The sequence below is a fragment of the Choloepus didactylus genome, chromosome 16 (genome assembly GCF_015220235.1).
Source record: "Choloepus didactylus isolate mChoDid1 chromosome 16, mChoDid1.pri, whole genome shotgun sequence".
Classification (NCBI taxonomy): Eukaryota; Metazoa; Chordata; class Mammalia; order Pilosa; family Megalonychidae; genus Choloepus; species Choloepus didactylus.
In genome coordinates, this window is record NC_051322.1 from 59,717,029 (window position 1) to 59,739,183 (window position 22,155).

Below are 22,155 nucleotides of genomic sequence, written 5' to 3' on the forward strand. Positions count from 1 at the left end.
AATTTCCCTTCTCCTCAAACAGCCACCCTACACTTATTTCTTAACTCCCCATTGCCCCTTCCCCCATTTCTCTTAACCCATACTCTACTTTTCATCTCTATGGTCATATTCTCTGATAATTTCTTTGTGTTTACTGTGGGGCTTAAAATTAACCTCTTAAATCCATAACAGTCTTGTTTTTCTTTGATACCACCTTCATTTCAGTAGGACACATAAACTATGTTCCTATACTCCTCCATTCCCCCACCTTTATATAGTTGTCTAAAATTACATATTTTACGTTGAGTTCAAAACCACTGATTTGTCATTAGAGTTTGTGTATTTTATATCATGTAGGAAGTAAATAGTGGAGTTACAGTTCAAAAATTATTGACTTCTATTTGTATTCCATTGTGGTTAGAGAATGTGCTTTGAGTATATTCAATTTTTTTTTTTTTTAATTTACTGAGGCTTGTTTTATGTCCCAGCCTATGGTCCCTTCTGGAGAAAGATCCATGATCACTACAGAAAAATGAGTGTCCTGGTGATTTGGGATGTAAGGTACTATATATATGTCTGTTAAAATTCTCTATATCTCTTTCTCCTTTCTTTGCTTCTCTGTTGGTAGGGCTCCCTTTAGCATCTGAAGTAGGGTAGGTCTTTTATTGGTAAAGTCTCTCAGCATTTGTTTGTCTGTGAAAAATTTAAGCTCTCCCTCAAATTTGAAGGAGAGTTTTGCTGGATAAAGTATTCTTGGTTGGAAATTTTTCTCTCTTAGAATTTTAAATATGTCATGCCACTGCCCTCTCACTTCCATGGTGGCCGCTGAGTAGTCACTACTTAGTCTTATGTTGTTTCCTTTGTATGTGGTGAATTGCTTTTCTCTTGCGGCTTTTAGAACTTGCTCCTTCTCTTCAGTATTTGAGAGTCTGATCAGAATATGTCTTGGAGTGGGTTTATTTTGATTTATTCTATTTGGAGTTCACTGGGCATTTATGCTTTGTTTATTTATATTGTGTAGAAGGTTTGGGAAGTTTTCCCCAACAATTTCCTTGAATACTCTTTCTAGACCTTTACCCTTCTCTTCCCCTTCTGGGACACCAGTGAGTCTTAAGTTTGGATGTTTTATTTTATCTATCATATCCCTGAGATCCATTTCTATTTTTTTGATTTTTTTCTCCATTCTTTCTTTTATTCTTTCATTTTTCTGTTCTGTGGTCTTCTACGACACCGAGACATTGTTCAGCTTCCTCTAATCTTGTATTGTGAATATCCAGAATATCCAACTTTTTAAGTTGGCCAACAGTTTCTTTTATTTCCATACGATTGTCTGTTTTTTTATTTACTCTTGCAATGTCTTCTTTATGCTCTTCCAGGGTTTTCTTTATGTCGTTTATATCCTGGGCCATGGTCTTCTTGATGTCCTTTAAATCCTTTGCCATGTTTTCATGCCTCAATTTTAGTTCTTTGATTAATTTTGCCAAGTACTGAGTCTCTTCTGATATCTTGATTTATGTGTTTGGAGTTGGATTCTCCATATCTTCTGGTTTTATCACATGCATTAAGATTTTCTGTTGTTTTTGGCCTCTTGGCATTTGCTTTGCTTGATAGGGCTTCGTTTCAGAATGCAGACTCCCGGTTTCACCAAGTATATGGCCCCTGTGATACTAGCAGACCTCGTCCAGCTGGCGCATCACTGTAACCTTCAGCATCTTTTCATGTGCTTTTTTAGTCATTTATATATCCTCTGGAAAAAATGTGTATTCAAGTCTTTTGCCCATTTTTAACTTGGGTTGCTTGTCTTCTTGTGTTTCAGCTGTAGGATTTCCTTTTATATTCTGTTTATTAAATCCTTATCAGATATGTGGTTTAAAAATGTTTTTCTCTTTTCACTTCTGTGACAGAGTCCTTTGATGCATAAACGTTTTTAATTTTGAGATCTCATTTATGTATTTTTCTTTCATTGCTTGTGTTTTGAAAACATTATCAAATACAAGATGTTGAAGTTGATTCCCAACATTTTCTTCTGGGAGTTTTATATTCTTGGCTCTTATAATAAGGTCTTTGATCCATTTTGAGGTAACTTTTGTGTATGGTATAAGGTAAGGGTTCTCTTTCATTCTTTTAGAGATGGATATCCAGTTCTCCCAGCACTATTATTAAAGAGACTGTTCTTTCCCCATTGAGTGTACTTGGCATCCTTGTTAAAAATTAATTTTCCCTACATGTGAGGGTCTATTTCTGGGCACTCAATTCAATTCTGTTGGTTGCTATATCTGTCCTTCTGCAAGAACCATGCTGTCTTGACTGCTGTGGCTTTGTAATATGCTTTTTTTTTGCAGTTATTTTATAATTTTATTTGATAATCAGCTGTTAGTTTTCATCTACATTGACTGTAGGTTTTTGAAAGTGGTGACAGGCACATAGGTAACCAATGTACAGTGCTTGTTTGGGCACTCTTCATCCTCATTACATTTTCTGGACAACCATATGTAGATATGATATGGGAACATTCCTTATCCCTTTGGCCCAGATAGCCTTGTTGAGCCTTGTGTCAATGTACATATCTGGTGTTCCCATCTCCTTCCTGGAAAATTTCAAGATCTCTTTGAGTACCTGGGCGGACACATTTCTTGAAGCCCACTTGTGCGGATTTAAATGTATTATGTCCCCGAAAACACCATTATCTTTGACGTAATCTTGTGTGGGCAGACGTATCAGTGTAGATTAGATTGTAATTCTTTGAGTGTTTCCATGGAGATGCGACCCACCCAACTGTGGGTGATGATTCTAATTGGATAATTTCCATGGAGGTGTGGCCCCACCCATTCAGCGTGGGCCTTGATTAGTTTACTAGAGCACTATATAAGCTCAGGACAGAAGGAGCAAGCTTGCTGCAGCCAAGAGGGATACTTTGAGGAATGTGCAGGAGCTGAGAGAGGAGCTGCAGATGAAGGATTGTTTGAAGTTGGCCATTGGGGGCGGACTTTTGCTCCAGGGAAGCTAAGAGAGGAAAAGCGCCCCAGGAGCAACTAAGAGTGACATTTTTGAGGGACTGCAGCCTGGAGAGGATCGTCCTGGGAGAGGTCCATTTTGAAGCCAGGTCTCTGGAGCAGATGCCAGCCACGTGCCTTCCCAGCTAAAAGAGGTTTTCTGGACGCCATTGGCCATCCTCTAATGAAGGTACCCATTTGTTAATGTGTTACCTTGGACACTTTATGGCCTTAAGACTGTAACCGTGTAGCCAAATAAACTCCCTTTTATAAAAGCCGATCTCTTTCTGATTTTTGCAGTCTGGAAGCATTATCAAAGAAGAACACCACTTCATGGATGTGCTTGTGAATGTTGATGGTATACTCCCTGGTCACCACTTCATTGATGGCAGAATGGCCCTTTTTCTTGCCACCTTTCTTTGCAGGAGCCATTCTGCCTAGACCAGGTTGAAAAATGTAATATGCTTTAAAATAAGGAACTGCAAGTCTTCCAACTTTGTTCTTTTTTTTTCAAGATGTTTTTGACTATTCTGGGCCCCTTCCCCTTTCAAATAAATTTGATAATTGGCCTTTCCATTTCTGCAATGTAGGTTGTTCATATTTTGCTTGGGATTACATTGAATCAATGAATCATTTGGGGTAGAATTGACCATAATGATATTTAGTCTTCCAATCCATGAACACAGAGTGTCTATCCAATTATTTAAGTTCTTTAATTTCTTATAGCAGTGTTTTGTAGCATTCTGGGTACAAGTGCTGTACATTCTTTTTTTTTTAAATCTTAGAGGGAAGGCTTTCAGCCTCTCACTATTGAGTACTATGCTGGGTGTGGTTTTTTCATATATGCCTTTTATCATCTTGAGGAAGTTTCCTTCAATTCCTACCTTTTGAAGTGTTTTTTTATCAAAAAGGGATGTTGAATTTTGTTGGATGCTTTTTCAACATCTATCAGGATGATTACTTGGTTCTGATTTGTTAGGATGTTGCAATTATTAATTTTTCTTTTATTGATTGTTTTCTTGTGTTTGATTTGTTAATATGTTGAATTACATTAATTGATTTTCTAATGTGGAACCACCCTTGCATGCCAGGAATGAACCCCACTGGGCATGGTGAATAATTCTTTTAATGTGCCTTTGGATTCAATTTTCAAGTATTTTGTTGACAGTTTTTGCATCTATATTGAGTAGGGAGATTGGCCTGTAGTTTTCCTTTTTTATAGTGTCTTTGTCTGGTTTTGGTATCAGAGTGATGTTAGCTTCATAAAATGAGTTAGGTAGTGTTCCTTTTTCTTCAGTTTTTTGAAAGAGTTTGAGCAGGAATGGTGTCAATTCTTTTTGGTAAGTTTGGTAAAATTCCCCTGTGAGGCCATCTGGCCCTGGGCTTTTATTTGTAGGTAGATTTTTGATAACTGATTGGATCTCTTTGCTTATGATTGGTTTGTTGAGGTCTTCTTTTACTTCTTGGGTTAGTCTAGGTTGTTCATGTGTTTCCAGGAAATTGTCCATTTCCAATGATTCTTATATTTTTGTACTTCATGTTGTCCATCATTTCCCTGAGCTCCATTTCCAATTTTTTTATTTTTTTCACCATTCATTCTTTTGTGCTTTCACTTTCCATTACCCTATCTTCAAGGTTGCTTATTCCTTCCTCTACTCTTCCAAATCTGGTGTTATGTGTCTGAAGAATCTTATAAATTTGATCAACAATATCTTTTATTTCCATAAGATCTGCTGTTTTTTAATTTACTCTGGCAAATTCTTGTTTATGCTCTTCTAGAGCCATGTTCATGTCCTTTATATCCTGAGCCATAATATTTATAATTATGAGTACTTCTTTGATTAATTGCTCCAAATTTTGTGTCTCCTTTGGCTTTTTAATTTGTTTGGCTTGTCCATATCTTCTATATCCTTCAAGTGCTTTATAATTTTCTGCTGGCTTTGGGACATTTGCTTGTTTTGATAGGGTTATTTTGGGAAGTGCAGAATTATTTGAGTGTTTACATACATATTATTTTGTTTGCTTTAGTGCAGTTTCCCAATTCTGCCAGCAGATGGCATGCTCAAGTAGGTCTTTCCCGAACTCCCCTTCCTTGAGCTGCTGACTCTCCACCATTTTTGTCGGCTGTTCCCTCTACATACTGTGGGGGACCCTCTATGGCTGGTCATAACCCCGGAACCACGGTCCCTAGTGCCCTCTGACCCCTTTCTAGTTACTCTGATGGAGGAGAAGTCCTTCTGCCTCCCCTACTCTACTATCTTCCCAGAAGTTCCGGGAGTTTCTTCTACATCCTTTCTTAAATTTATTCCTAGATATTTCATTCTTTTAGTGTCATTTTAAATGGAACTTTCTTCTTGATTTCCTCCTCAGTGTGCTCATTACTAGTGTATAAAAACAGTACTGATTTTTTGGGTATTGTTTTTGTTCTCTGCTATTTTACTGAATTTGTTCATTAGCTCTAGGAGATTTGTATATTTTTTGGAACTTTCTATACATAGGATGATGTCATCTGCCAGTAGTGAAATTTTGCTTCTTCCTTTCCAATTTGGATGACTTGTATTTCTTCCTACCTAATTGCTCTGGCCAGAACTTCCAGTACAATATTGAATAACAATGGTGACATAGGAATCCTTCCTTTGTTCCCAGATCTTATAGGGAATGCTTTCAGTACTTTAACCATTGAGTATGCGATCTGTGGGTTTTTCATATATGCCCTTTATCATGTTGAGAAAATTTCCTTCTATTCATTTTTTTCAAAGTGTTTTTAATCAGGAAAGGATGCTAGATTTTGTCTAATGCCTTTTCTGCATCAATTGTGATCATGCTGTTTTTACCTTTATTGATGTGATGTAAAACATTAATTGATTTTTTTATGTTGAAACACTCTTGCATACCCAGGATAAAACCTGCTTGATCAAGATGTATAATTCTTTTGATGTCTTGTTGGGTTCAATTTGGAAGTATTTTATTGAGGATGTTTGCATCTGTATTTGTAAGAGGAATTGGTCTGTAATTTTCTTTTCTTGTAGTATCTTTATCTGGATTAAGTATTAGGGCAGTGGTCTCACAGAATGAACAAGGTAGTTTTCTCTCTTGGTATTGATTCTTCTTGGAATGATTGATAAAATTCACCTTAATGCTGTCTGGTCCTGGGCTTTCTTTGTTTGGATATTTTTGATGATTGATTCAATTTCTTTACTTGTAAATGGTCTATTGAGGTCTTCTGTTTCTTCTAGAGTCAGTATAAGTTGTTTGTGTGTTTCTAGGAAATTGTCCATTTCATGTAAGTTTTCTAATTTGTTGGCATACTTTTATTCATAGTATTTTCTATGTACCTTTTTATTTCTGTGGGGTCAGTAGTGAGGCCCCCCTTCTACTTCCAGATTTTATTTATTTACATTTTTCTATTTTTTCTTTGTCATTCTAGCTAAGGACTTGTCAATTTCAATGATCTTCTCAAAGAACCAACTATTGGTTTTGTTTATTCTCTATTATTTCTTTATTCCCAATTTTATTTATTTATGCTCTAATCTTTCTTATTTCTTTCCTTCTGCTTGCTTTGGAATTAATGTGCTGTACTTTTTCTGGTTCCTCCAGATGTGCACTTAGATCTTTGATGTTATTCTTTCTTCTTTTTTTAATGTAGTTGTTTGGGGCTATAAACTTCCCTCTCAGCACTGTCCTCACTGCATCCATAAGTTTTGACATGTTGAGTCCTTGTTTTCATTTGTCTTGAGCAATTTAGTGATTTATCTTGCAATTTCTTCTTTGACCCACTGATTATTTAAAAGTATGTTGCTGAACCTCCATATATGTGTGCATTTTCCAGTTCAATGCCTGTTACTGATTTCCAGAAACATTCCATTGTGATCAGAAAAAGTGCTATGTATAATTTCAGCCTTGATCTTTTAAAATTTATTGAGACCTCTTTTGTGACCCAGCATGTGTTCTGTCCTGCAGAATGCTCGGTGTGCACTTGAGAAGAATTTATATTCTGCTATTTGGGGATTCAGTGTTCTGTATATATCTGTTAGGTCTAGTTCATTTATCGTATTTTTTAAGTTTTCTTATTATCTTCCAACTAGGTGTTCTATCTATTGATGAGAGTTGTGTTTTGAAGTCTCTGACTATTATTGTAGTGGCGTCTATTTCTGCCTTCAGTTTTTTTTTTTTTTTCTTTTTGTTCTTGGTTTTTTGAGAAGGAAAACAAGGAGTATTCTTCATTTCAACTATGTCTTTACTATGCTTACAGTTAGGTCTTCAACATTGTTTGACAATGACCTTTATATTAAAAGCAAATATATAAGTCTCCAGAGTCATTGCAAATATCAAATAATCAGTGTAGTTTCTTTTTTCTAAAATTTACCTCTAAAATGCTTTGTTTATGCTTTTATATCTATTTTACATTTTCTTCAATATAATGGTATCCATTATGCTTTAGTATATCTAGGCTCCAAATATATAAATATGCTTATGACATTTTTATTGTTATAGAATATATTGCAATGATCTAAATTACTTTTTTTATTCAGTTTATTGATATAGTCACATAAACTACAATCATCCACAGTCTACAATCAGTTGCTTACAATGCCATCATACAGTTGTGCATTCATTACCAAAATCAATTTCTGTATATTTTATTGCTCCAAAAAAAATTAAAACAAGAATAAAAATCCAAAAAAAGAATACCCAAAACACCCCATCCCTCCCTACTCCCCCATTATTCATTTAATTTTTTGTTCCAGTTTGCTAATGCTGCTGTTATACAAAATACCAGAAATGGATGGCTTTTATGAAGGGGGTTTATTTGGTTACAAATTTACAGTCTGAAAGGCCATGAAAATGTGCAAATTAAGGCATCAACATGAGTATACCTTCACCGAAGGAAGGCCAATAATGTCTAGAAAACCTCTGTTAGCTGGGAAGGCATGTGGCTGGTGTCTGCTGATCCCAGGTTGTGTTCCAGCTCCTCTGAGCTCCTGTGCATTCTTCAAAATGTTGCTCTTGGGGCATTTTGTTCTCTCTTTGCTTCTCCGGAGTAGACACTGGGCTAGCATCTCCAAATTGTCAGCAAAAGTCTGCTTTCAGTGGCCATCTCCAAAATGTCTCTCTCAGCTGCTCTCCAAAATGTCACGCTCAGCTGCTCTGAGGTCCTTCTATTTGTGAGCTCTTTTATAGGTCTCCAGTGATTAAATCAAGACTCACCCGGGTTCACATCTCCATGGAAACTCTCAATCAAAGGATTCCAGCCTAATCAGCACTAATATGTCTGCTCCTACAAGATTGCATTTAAGAATATGGCTTTTGATGGGATATAATATATCCAAACTAGCACATTTTGTTCCCATTTTTCTACTCATCTGTCCGTACACTGGATAAAGGAAATGTGAGCCACAAGGTTTTCATAATTGCACAGTCACGCCATGTAAGCTTCATAGTTATACAGTTGTCTTAAAAAATCAAGGCTACTGAGTTTCTGCCTTCAGTTTTGCCAGTGTAGGTCTTGTGTATTTTGGAGCACTGTGGTCAGGTATATTAATATTTATGATTGTTTTTCTTTTTGATTATTTGCCCCTTTCATTAATATATAGTACCCTTCTTTATGTCTTATAATGGCTTTTTACTTAAAGTCTGTTTTGTCTGATACTGGTATAGCTACCCCATCTCTTTTTTGGTAACTTTTTGCGTGGAATATTTTTTCCATCATTTTGATACTGATCAATTGGGTATTCTCTGTCTGATGTGCATTGAAGAGAGAATTTATTTTCAAGCCCAAAACAAGGTGATCTGAAGGCCTATGGGCCATAAATGTGTCTCCCCAAATTGGAAAAACTTTTCAGTGTTTTATAGTATTCAAACACAGGCAGGCAGATTTAGTATAATGAGGAGGTTAGAGATAATCTAAACACTGAACATGCACAATTTGACTACATACTTCGTTTAGTTAAGTTTTAGGATACTTTGCATGTCAGGTAGGCCAACTCAGGTTAGATCTGTCTTGGTCTAGCTAGATAACTTAGGGATTGGGATGGTTCGTTTGTGTTGAATCATACTAATCAAAATTTTTCTCACTAATTAAAAGATATTGAAATTATCCCATGTTCTTCTCCAAACACAATGGAATGAAGCAAGAAATCAATAACAGAGGGAGAAAGAATATTTGCAAAAGGTGCAAATAAAACAACGTACTCATAAACAACAGATGGGTTAAAGAAGATATCATTAGGGAAGTTAGGAAATATTTTGAGGGGCATGAAAATGAAATATAACAGAGCAAAACTCATGGGATGCTGCAAAGGCAGTGCTCGGAAGGAAATTTAGAGCTCTAAATGCTTGTTACAAAAAAGGAGAAAGATGTCTTATCAGAAAACTTACCTCAAAACTAGAGTATCCAAAAAGAGAACAAACTAAACCCAAGGTGAGCAGAAGAAAGGAAGTAATAAAGATTAGAGCAGAGATAAATGAGCTAGAGAACAACAAAGCAAGAGAGAGAATCAATAAAACCAAAAGTTGGTTCTTTGAAAAAAAATCAATAAAATTCTCAAAACCTTAGGTAGCCTGACAAAGGGAAAAATGACAGACAACAGAAATAACTAAAATCACTACCAACCCCACAGAAATAAAAAAGACTATAAGAGTATTCTATGAACAACTGCATGCCAGCAAATTGGATACCTCAATGAAATGGACTAATTCCTAGAAACACACAAACAACCTGCACCGACTCAAGAAGAAAATGTAGAATTACCATATGTGCTGGTTTGGATCTGTTATGTCCCCCAGAAAAGCCATGCTCTTTTAATCCAGTCTTGTGGGGGCAGACCTATTTTGGGTGGGATTTTTTGATGGTTTGTTTCCATGGAGATGTGACCCATCCATTTGTGGATGGGACCTTATGATTAGATTATTTTCATGGAGATGTGGCCACACCCATTCAAGGTAGGTCTTAATTAGTTTTCTGGCGCCCTCTATGAGAGGATAAAAGGAGAGACTTTTGAAGAGAGCTCAGAGATGCTTAGAGAGAAAATGCCCAGAGACATTTTGGAGAGAGCTAACACAGACCCAGACGTTTGGAGATGCTAAGCTAAGAGATGAAGCCCAGAATTTGCCCCAGAGAGGCTAAGTGAGAACCCACAGACACTTGTGGAGAAAGCCACTGGAATCAGAAGCTGAAAGCAATGCAACTGGGGAGGAAAGGACCAGTAGATGCCAGCCACGTACCTTCCCAGCTGACAGAGGTGTTCCAGACACCATTGACCTTTTCCTCAGGTAAGGTATCTACTCCTTGATGCATTAATTTGGACATTTTCATGGCCTTAGAACTGTAAATTTGTGAACTAATAAACCCCCATTGTTAAAGCCAGTGCATTTCCGGTATATAGCATTTCTTGCAGCTTTAGCAAACTGGAACACCATATGATCCAGCAGTCCCTTATCTAGGTAAAATACCCACAACATTTGAAAGGAAAGACTCAAAGAGATATTTATACACCAATGTTCACAGCAGAGTTATTCAGTTTTCAAAAGATGGAAGCAACCAAAGTGTCAACCAATGAATTGTTAAATAAAATGTGATACACACACAACACACTCACAATGAGATATTATTCAACCACAAAAAGGAATGAAGTTTTGATACATGCAGCAACATGGATGAACCTTGAAGACAACATGTAAAGTGAAATAAGGCAGACACAAAAGAACAAATTTTGTTTGTCCTCACTGATATGAAATAATTAGCATAACAAATCTCAGAGTCAAATCTAGAATAGTTTACTTGGGGTTGGGGTGGGGATTAGGAATGGGGAGTTCATGGTTAAATTGTAAAGTGTTGCTATTTGGATTGATCATAAAGTTTTGGTAATGGATGATGCTGAAGGTAGTACAGCATTGTGAACCTAAGTAACCTCACTGAATTATATATTTGAATATGGTTAAAAGGGGAAATATTAGGTTGTAAATATGTTACTGGAATAAAATTTAAAAAAACAAATAAAAGGGCTGTACAATATGAACAGTATAAACAATGGACTATAGTAATAGCATAATTATAAAATTTTTTTTCATGAATTGTAAAAAAAAACTATCACTAATAAACAGTGATAGTTGGGTGGTATATGGGAACTTTGTGTTTTATGCATGGTTTTTCTATAAACCTGCATCTTTTCTAATTAAAAAATTTGAGTGCTGGTTTTCAGTTCTTTTAGGTTTGAATATGTATTTTCAATTCTGCTTAAGAGTGGGATTGCTGTTTCATATGGTAATTCTGTGTTTTACTTTTTGAAAAACACCAAACTTGTTTTTCACAGCAGGATTACCATCTTACATTCTCACCAGTAATGTATGAATGTTCCAGTCTCTCCACATCCTTGCCAAAACTTGTAATTTTCTCTTTACTTTTTATAATATATCCATCTAACGGGTGTGGAGTGGTATGTCATTGTGGGTTTTCTTTTGTTTTGTTTTTGCATTTCCATAATGACTGTTGGTGCTGAACATCTTTTCATGTGTTTGTTGCCCATTTGAACATCTTCCTAGAAGAAATGTCTGCTCAAGTCCTTTGCACACTTTCTAACTAGCTTTTTGTCTTGTGGTTTTGAATTGAAAGAATTTTATATATTTTGGACACTGGGACCTTATTTATGTGATATGCAGTATCATATCATTCAGCATGGGTCTTGTTTAGTTTACTGGAGCACTATATAAGCTCAGACAGAAGGAGCTCATAGTGAGCTGGAGCTGAGACAGACGTTTTGAAGACTGCCGTTGGAAACTGATGCAGACATTTTGGAGAACGCCATTTTGAAGCGCAGCCTGGGAGTAAGCAGACGCCAGCCACATGTCTTCCCAGCAAATAATCATCTTCAGAAATAAAGGCTACTGGGTTACAGTTCAACAGTTTCAGGTATTTCCTTCTAGCTATTCTAATACACTAAAAACTAGAAAGGGATATCTCTATAATGCATAAGAATAACCTCCAGAATGACCTCTCTACTCTATTTGAAATCTCTCAGCCACTGAAACTTTTTTTTTTTGTTTCATTTCTCTTCCCCTTTTTGTCTCAGAAGGCTTTCTCAATCCCATGATACCAGGGCCAGCTCATCTCTGCAGTTGTCCCACATTGCTAGGGAGGTTTATACCCCTGGGAGTCATGTCCCTCTAAGGGGTAGTTTGCCCATTTTTTAATTGTGTTGTTTGTCTTTTTATTGCTGAGTTGTAGGGTTTCTTTATATATTCTGGATATTAAGCCCTTATCATAGGGTGGTTTCCAAATATTTTCTTCCATTGAGTAGATTGCCTTTTCACCTTCTTGACAAAGTCCTTTGAAGCACAAAAGTATTCCATTTTGAGGAGGTCCCATTTATCCATTTTTTTTCTTTAATTGCTTGTGCTTTGGGTGTAAGGTCTAAGAATCCACCTCCTACCACAAGATCTTGAAGATGCTGCCTACATTTTCTAGGAGTTTTATCGTTTTGGCTTTTATATTTAGGTCTTTGATCCATTTTGAGTTAATTTTTGTATAATGTGTGATATAGGGGTCCTCTTTCATTCTTTTGATTATGGATATCCAGTTCTCCCACAACCATTTGTTGAAGAGACTGTTCTGTCACAGTTGAGTGAACTTGGCAGCTTTGTCAAAAATCAATTGACCATACATAGATGTGAGAGTCTATTTCTGAACTCTCAATTTGATTCCATTGGTCAGTATGTCTATCTTTATGCTAGTACCATGCTGCTATTACCACTCTAGCTTTGTAATATGCTTTTTTAAAGTCAGGAAATGTGAGTCCTCTAACTTCTTTCTTTTTTTCCAAGATGTTTTTGACTATTTGTTGCCCCTTACCCTTCCACTAAATTTGATAATTGGCTTTTCCATTTCTTCAAAGGAGGCCATTGGAATTTTGATTGGTATTGCAATGAATCTGTAAATCAATTTGGGTAGAATTGACATCTTAACGATAAGTATAGTATAGTCTTCCAATCCATAAACACACAATGTCCTTCCATTTATCTAGGTCTTCTTTGATTTCTTTAGCAACGTTTTATAGTTTTTTTTGTGTACAGGTCCTTTACATCTGTGCCAGTTTGGATGTATTATGACCCTCAAAGAGCTATTATCTTTGATGCAGTCTTGCGTGGGCAGATGAATTAGTGTTGATTAGATTGTAATTCTTTGAGTGTTTCCATGGAGATGTGACCCACCCAATTGTAGGTGATAACTCTGATTAGATAATTTCCATGGAGGCGTGGCCTTGCCCATTCAGCATTGGCGTTGATTAGTTTACTGGAGCACTATATAAGCTCAGACAGAAGGAGCAAGCTTGCTACAGTCAAGAGGGACACTTTGAAGAATGCACAGGAGCTGAGAGAGGAGCTGTAGTTTACAGAGACATTTTGGAGATGGCCTTTGAAAGCAGACTTTTACTCCAGAGAAGCTAAGAGAGGACAAATGCCCTAAGAACAACTGAGAGTGAGATTTTGGAGAGAAGTTGCAGCCTAGAGAGGAACATCCTGGGAGAAAGCCATTTTGAAACCAGAACTCCAGAGCAGACGCCCCCACATGTGATTTCCCAGCTGACAAGAGGATTTCTGGATGCCAGTGGCCCTTCTCCAGTGAAGGTACCGATTGATGATACGTTACCTTGGACACTTTATGGCCCTAAGAGTGTAACTGTGTAACTAAGTAAACCCCCTTTTATAAAAGCCAATCCATTTCTGGTATTCTGCAAAAAGGTAGCATTAGCAAATCAGAACAACATCCTTGGTTAAATTTATTCCTAGATATTTGATTCTTTTACTTGTTCTTGTAAATGAAAACTTTTTCCTGATATCTTCAGTTGTTCATTACTAGTGTATTGAAACATTACTGATTTTTGCATGTTAATCTTGTACCCTGTCACTTTGCAGAATTCATTTATTAGCTCTTATAGCTTTATTGTGGGTTTTTCAGTATGTTCAGTAAATAGGATCATGTCATCTGCAAATGGGGAAAGTTTTACTGACTACTTTCCAATTTGGATGCCTTTTGTATCTTTTTCTTGCCTAATTAATTGCTCTGGTTAGAACTTCCAGTAAAATGTTGAGTAACAGAGGTGACAGAGGGTATCTTCGTCTTGTTCTTGATCTTAAAGGGAAAGCTTTCAGTCTTTTATCATTAAGCATGATGTTAGCAGTGGGCTTTTCATAGATGCTCTTTATCATGTTGAGGAAGTTTCCTTCTATTCCTAGTGTTTTGAGTGTTTTTATCGAGAAGGATGCTGAACTTTGTCAAATGCTTTTTCTTCATCAATTGAGATGACCATGTGTGTTTTTTTCCTTCATTCTGTTAATATGGTGTGTCCCCCCCTTTAATAGCCAACCTAGTAGGTGTGAAGTGGGATCTTATTGTGGTTTTCAATTTCCCTAAGGATCAGTAATGTTGAGCAGCTTATCACATGTCCATTAATTATTTATTCAATTTTATTGAGATATATTCACCTACCATAAATCAATCATCCCAAGTTTACAGTCACATTCACAGTACCATCATATAGTTGTGCATTCATCACCACAATCAATCTTTAAACATTTTCATTACTCCAAAAAAAAATAAAAATAATAATAAAAATAAAAGTAAAATGAACACCCAAAACATCCCACCTGGATGACATCATCAACTTGGTGATGTAAACAGTAGGCCATGGTGGGTGTCTGATTTTGGGGGAAGACTGGAGAGCAGAGCCAATTTGACAACTGGCCAGCGAGAGAAACAAAGATATATAGAGATCAAAGAAAACCAACAGGAAAACCCAGGGCAAAAGAGAGAAAATAACCTCCAGAATAAACTAATCAAGAAAATCAGATGCCTGAACAGCAAAAAATCATGAGCCACACTGGGAAACACAAAGATATGGCCCAGTCCAGGGAACAAACTTACACCACAACTGAGATTCAAGAGTTGAAACAACTAATTAAAGATGTTAAAATCAAGTTGAAAGAAAATGTGACAAAAGAGATGAAGGATATAAAGAAGACACTGAATGACCATAAGGAAGAATTCATAAGCTTGAAAAAACAAATGGCAGAACTTATGGGAATGAAAGGCAGAATACAAGAGATGAAACACACAATGGAGACATACAACAGAAGACTTGGAGAGGAAGAAGAAAGGGTTACCAAACTAGAAGACAGGACATCTGAAATCCCACACACAAAAGAACAGACAGGGAAAGTAATGGAAAAATATGAGCAGGGACTCAGGGAACTGAATGACAACGTGAAGTGCACTAACATATGTGCTATAGGTGTCCAGGAAGGAGAAGAGAAGGAAAGGGGCTTAAAGAATAATACAGGAAATAAGGAAAATTTCCCATCTCTTATGAAAGACATGAAATTACAGGTCCCAGAAGTGCAGCGTACCCAAACAGAATTGATCCAAATAGACCTATTCTAATATACTTACTAATCAGATTGTCAAATGTCAAAGACAGAGAATTCTGAAAGCAGCAAGAGAAAAGCAACCCGTCACATACAAGGGAAGCTCAATAAGACTATGTGCGAATTTCTCAGTAGAAACCAAGGAGGCGAGAAGGCAGTGGTATGATATATTCAAGATACTGAAAGAAAAAAATTGCCAACCAGGAATCCTATATCCAGCAAAACTATCCTTGAAAAATGAGGGAGAGTTTAAAATATTTATAGATAAACAGACACTGAGAGAGTTTGTGAACAGGAAACTTCCTCTACAAGAAATACTAAAGGGAGTGCTACAGACAGATAAGATAAGACAGGAGGTAGAGGTTTGGAGAAGAGTGTAGAAATGAAGATACCAGGAGATAGAAGGAGGGCAAAGATTGGGCATTTGATGCTGAAGGAGTACAGAATGTTCAACAGGATTGATTGTATAGATCCAGAAATGGATAGCACAATATTGGATGATGGTAGCATAATATTGCAAGTACACAGAACAAAGATGACTCTGTATGGTTGAAAGAGGAAGGTTTGGTGCATGTAGGATACCAGAAGGAAAGATAGAAAATAAAGACAGGGACATTATAATTTAGTGAAACCTAGAGTGGTCATTGATTGAGATTAAATGTACAAATACAAGAATGTTTTTACGTGAGGGAGAACAAATGAATGTCAACTTTGCAAGTTGTTAAAAATGAGATGGTATTGGGGAAAAATACAATCAATGCAGACTATAAATAGCTGTCTCTCATGCCCCAGAAAATTGCAGTGTTGACCTTTTAACTCCAGCCCTTATAGCTGGCTGATAGACTTCTTGGACAGGCACCAGTTCTGATTTCTTGGCTTGTGTTCCTCTTCACTTTTGCTGTGTTTTTCAGACTGTTGCTTTGTGTATGATGTACTTACCACTTACCTTTACCCACAATGCCCCTTTCTTGTTTTCTTGTTTTTCCCTTTGGAATCTGGATGATTGCTCTGACATTAGAAAGCCCTCAGCCCTTGGTCAAATCTGGAAGTTCTAAACATTAAGCTAGAATTGCTTAATAAAATATTGAGCTCCTTTAGAGATAAGGAGTTTGGGGAGAAGATGGGGATTAAGGGCACCTGAATATATTGGTGATGGGGAGAATTTTATACATTTTGGATTTTTGTTGTCTGTTCTGAAAATATGTGATGTACAAAATGTGTTCAAACTCTAAAAGCATTAATTTTCTTTCATAAAATTAAGAAACCTAAAAAAAAAATCAATGCATACTACAGCCTATAGTTAACAGTAACATTGTAATATGCCTCCATTAATTGTAACAAAGGCAATTTACCAAAGCTAAATGTCTATAAGACGGGAGTATAAGGGAGGGGTATGGGATTCTTGGCATTGGTGGTGTTGTCTTACTTTTTTGTTGTGTTTTATTTTAATTTTATTTTTTCTTTTGTTGCTTTTTAGTTGTCATTTTTTCTTTCTTTCTTTCTTTCTTTTTTTTTTTTTTTTTGCCTCTTCCTTGTTCTTTGTGGAAGAAATGGAAATGTCCTCCTATAGATGGTGGTGAGTGCGTAACTATGTGATTATACAGGGAATCAGTGATTGTTTACATAGGATGGAATCTATGGTGTGTAAATAAAACCATCTTAACCCCCCCCATTATTCATTTAATTTTTGTCCCTATTTTTCTACTCCTCTGTCCATATTTTAGATAAAGGGACTGTGAGCCACACGTTTTTGTTTGTGATTTCAGTATTTAAAATGGCTCCTAAGAGTAGTGCTGAAGTGCTGTCTAATGTTCCTAAGTTAAAAACCTGTGATGTCCTTATGGGGAAAATGCATGTATTAAATAAGATATGCTCAGACATGGGTTACAGTGCTGTTGTCCATGAGTTTAATGTTAATGGAGCCACAATATATATTAAATAAGGTGTCTTTAAACAGAAACATACATAAAACAAGGTTGTATATTGATCAAGTGATTAAAATGTTGTGACCTGCATTTTTCCTAGGCATATTGGTTTAGTATTTGCTAATTCAGTGTTAATGGCAACTGTATAGAACATATTAACCTCAAATAATGAGAACCAACTGTATTTTAATTGTTTCTCAGCTATTAGCTAGCTTTGTGACCCTGGACAAGTCAGTTAACCTTTCTGATCATTATTTGCCTGGCCTATAAAATAAGATGAACAAGGTAATTTTTGAGGTTCTTATTTACCTGACACTTAGTGAATTTTGTTTCCCAAAACCTTAATTTGGAGTAAGAAAAGAGATAGTTGTTTTCAATATTTTTAGCAAATACTGGTGAATAAAATTTAAGATACATTTCTCCTGTTTTTAAATGTTTTATTTGATGTTAGAAAAAGTTTTAAGCAATTAAAAATTTAGATGTTTTGAACCTTTTAAAATTGGAGGGTATTTTTTAGAAGTAGATGGTTACTCAGAGCTCTTGAAATATTAGTTACTCTAGAGTATAATAATATATTGAGATTTTTGCATTACACATGCTTGCATCTCCCAGACAACTATAAGGTATCAAAATTCTGTCTAAACTTTTACTTAAGTATACTTTTTCTATTATTTACACTACCCTATCTATAGTCTGTATAGTGTTTTGATTGGAATATCATGCCTTGAAATGTAGTCTCTAAGCAAAATATTTTTTCTTGTATAATGTAATAATATCTTTGCTGTTAAGAATGAAAATCATTGGTTTAATGTACATTTTATGCCTCCTTGTTCAGGTCATTTTGTAAGACACTGAGGGAGATAAGATGTTAGCTATAGTTTTTACCTTAAATAGCTTAAAATCTAGTAAAGTTTTTATTGTTGTTTTTTGTTTGTTTGTTTTACTATTCATACATAATTTTTCCTGGAAAATAGTAAGTTCATATGTTTATTAGTTTGGTTTTTCAGTATAGAATAGAACAAGGATCAACTGCTCTTCTTGAAAATCAAGTTCTCATGTGGAGTTTCTCATGTCTATTCTCTGAAAATTTAAGGTATTTCTTATATGATGTAATCAGGTTAAGCAAATTCGTAGAGTTGGAAATTAGAATATAGGTTACCAGGGACCAGGGTGGGAGTAGAAGGGAAGTCACTGCTTAAATTGTACCCAATTTCTGTTTGGGATCATGGAAATGTTTTGATGATGGATGGTGGTGATGGTAGCATAACATTGGGAATATAATTAACAGCACTGAATTACATATTTGTATGTGGTTAAAAGGGGAAATTTTAAGTTGTGTGTATGTTATTAGAATGAAAATTAAGGGGGAAAAAAAAAACAACCATAAGACTATATAGCCCAGTGAGCCCTAATGTAAAAACTATGGACAATAATTAATAGTACATTTATAAAAATGTTCTTTCATCATTTGTAACAAATGTACCACACTAATGCAAGGTGTTAATAATAGGGTGGTATATGGGAACTCTTATAGGAAAAAAAAAAGGAATTAACAGAAACATTCAAATGGCTTCTGAGAGACTATGATATTTATCTCAAGAATAGATAAACTAGCTTTAGTGGGCTAGCTTTTTCTTTCTGAATTTTGAAAAGCCATTATAGGGTGGGCGACTCTCTTCTCAAGGTGTCAACAACATTGGCATTAAAGTATAGCCCATGTTTTTACTTCCCTACTGCTTGTACTAGGAGGTGCTTCGAAGAGAGAAAGCGAGCCCTTACGAAAACCCGTTGTTTTGCATAATTACAAATGGATGTAGGTTCCATTTGTGATTATATAGTATTTATTTTATAGTAAACTTCATATTTTACTAACTTTATTTAGCAACTACCTTGTAAAATATGTAATGACAAACTAGGTCATTTCTGTTTTGATGAGTGTCTGAAATGAAGATAAATGCAGTAGTGAGGAGAAATGAGGAGTAAAATTTCATGTCCTAATGAGGGGAAAAGGTCCTGAGTGGAAATAGAATGTAGCCAATACGTAGTGATTATACTGTCCGTCCCCCACCCCCCAGCAGAGTTCAATGGTGGAAAATCTATATATGAAATAGAAACGTTTTTTTCTCTTCTCCCAGTGCACATATAACGTGGCAGAGAGTGTTAAATGAATGCCAGGTGTATTAAAGAGGTGAAAGTAAATGTTAAAGCATATGTTTTAGTCTTTACTCTTAAAAAAGGAAAATGTTAGTAGTGTGATCCAAAAAACTAACTGCTTTGTTTGTTTGTTTGTTTGTTTGTTTGTTTAGGATGGATTGGATGCTTTGGTATATGATTTGGATTTTCCTGCATTAAGAAAAAACAAAAATATTGACAACTTTTTAAGCAGATGTAAGTAATTTTTTTAGAGGTTAATAACAGACTGCATAAAGCTGAATCTTGACTTAGATAATCCAAGCACTTCTTTCTTTTCTTTTGTCTATGTTTTGGTTATTTCATCAACAATTCCTATGTAAAATGAGAAGAAAGTATGAAAGAGACCTTACTGGTCAGTTTGGGTGCCTGCTAGAGGAATCTGTAAAATAGTTTGCATAGATTAGTATGGAAATAAGAATAGATTATCTATGAAAAGCCCTCCTGTCATTGAGAGTTGAGAATTTTTTTTCCATGCAAGCTAGTTTATATTTAAGTTTTGCAGATGTTCCTCTCTGTAAACTCTTTTTTTAGAGTTTGATTAGATATTTTAAATTAAAGGACCTATTATTAAAATATTTTTAAATTTTAAATCTTAAAGAATTGATTATAAAATTTATAAAATCCCTCCCTCTATCCCATTTCTTTATTCCTTTTCCTAAACCATACTTGGTTTAGTAATATTGGTATAATCTTTCAATTTTGGTTACATAGGTTTTAATAGAGTAGTTTTATTTTTTGAAATAGTCATATCTTTTTAGTTTGTTGTAGTTTATCATTTATGTACTTTGCAATCTTGCCTCAGAATTTTACTCATGAATTTCTTTCTTTCTTTCTTTTTTTTTTTTTTCAAAATATTCATTCAGTCTTAATTTTATTTTAAAATGTGGTGCCAGATTCTGAATTAGGAACTTTTAAAGTATAAAAGTTTTCATACTTTCTCACATATTACTGATTATTGAAACAGCAGAAAAATTTTGTTAATGTTTCCATTTTCTTATCTCTCTATTCAACATTATAGCAAAAGAACTAAATGGATGGAGAGACTTAGCCATTTCTCATTTGATAACAGGCAAAGAGTCAATGCTGGTTAGTACAAAGGTGACAGTAACTTTGTAAATGAAGGTAGCAAGAATTGGAACACATGCTTTCTTGATCTATTTTTCTTTTTGCTATGCCACATTGATGCTTTCATAGTACTGAGTTCCTGTATATTGCATTTAATGAACAGAAACATCTATAGCTGCAGTAGAGATAAGTAATATAAGGTGAAAGTATAAATCTAAATTATGTTTGAACTGATACAGCTGTGTAGTTTATTTTGGTTTTTAAATTGGAGAAAATTGCAGAGAATAGTGTAACATAATTTCAGCAAATCCAATGTAGCAATAGGTAAAAATTATGACCAAGTAGAGTCTGTAGCAGAATTGCAAAGTTACATTAAAAAATCAATTATTGCAATTTACCATGCTAACATATTGAAAAAGAAAAGTCATTAAATCATCTCAGTAGATGCAAAGGAAAAAAAAAAAAAAGAAGCATTTGATAAAATTCAATATCCATTCATGATTAAAACACTTTTTGCCACAAACTAGAAGTAGAAGGAATTTTCTTTACTCTATATAGGACATCTACGAAGAACCTACAGATCAAATCATATTTAATTCTGTAAGACTAAATGTTTTCCCCCTAAGATCAGGAAAAAGGCAAGACTGTCTACACTCTCCACTTCATTCAACATTGTCCTGAATGTTCTAGCCAGTGCAATAAGACAAAATGAGGAAAAGTCATTCAGATTAGAAAGGAAGAACTAGACCTGTTCTTTATTTATAGACAACATGCTGGTGTTGAAAATCTTCAGAATTCTACAAAAAAAAAAAAAAAAAAGAAAAAAAGAAACCTGCAAGAACTAATAAGTTCAACAAGTTTTTAGCTTAAATGATTAATATACAGAAAACAACTGTATTTCTAGATATTAGAAATTTGATTTCTATAAACAATTGGAAATTGGAAATTTCAAATAATTGAAAATTATAACAAAAACAGCACCATTTACAATAGAGGCAATATCTTGTGCTCCTGGATTGTACAATTCAATATTAAAATGTCAAGAGTCTGCAAATTTTCCAAAGGGTTTATGTAATCTCAGTCAGAACCCCAGTGTTTTCTTAAATTCAGCCACATTGACTCCTATTTATTTCCTGAAAAGTACCTTAATCCCTTCTCCTTAAGATTTTTTAGATCTTGATTCTACTTCCTAGAATTCCTTCCACCACCACCCCCCTCCCAACTTAATGGAGTCATCTTTCAAATTTGAAATAAGCCTTGATTTTCCTTTCAAACAAACCTTCATTTTCCTTTTCTAAGCCTTTGGAGTAGGTCCAGTAATTCTGGTGTGTATGTTCATGACATCTGCTTTTTAAAATTAGCACTCATCACAGTTAGGAATTTATATTTTTTTGTATGATTAGTGATTATTAGATTGGTATCCATTCATCTTTCTATCCTATCCCCATCAAGATTTTATGTGCAATAGAGTAGGAGCACTTGTATTCCTACTTCCAAACCTGACAACATTTTAGGTACTCATTAAATATTTAAGTATATCAGAGGTTGAATGTTGACTTGTTAGGGATGACATAGAATTG

At 35.2% G+C, this 22,155-nt stretch overlaps 1 protein-coding gene across 3 annotated transcripts in view; it reads left to right on the plus strand.

Moving 5' to 3' along the window:
• Window positions 1-22,155, plus strand: part of ROCK1 (Rho associated coiled-coil containing protein kinase 1) — a 198,963-nt gene that overhangs the window by 44,278 nt on the left and 132,530 nt on the right. For all 3 annotated transcript variants that reach the window (XM_037805501.1, XM_037805502.1, XM_037805503.1), the window contains exon 2: window positions 19,624-19,705. In XM_037805501.1, coding sequence (XP_037661429.1) covers window positions 19,624-19,705 — 82 coding nt within the window. The remainder of the gene's footprint in view (window positions 1-19,623; window positions 19,706-22,155) is intronic.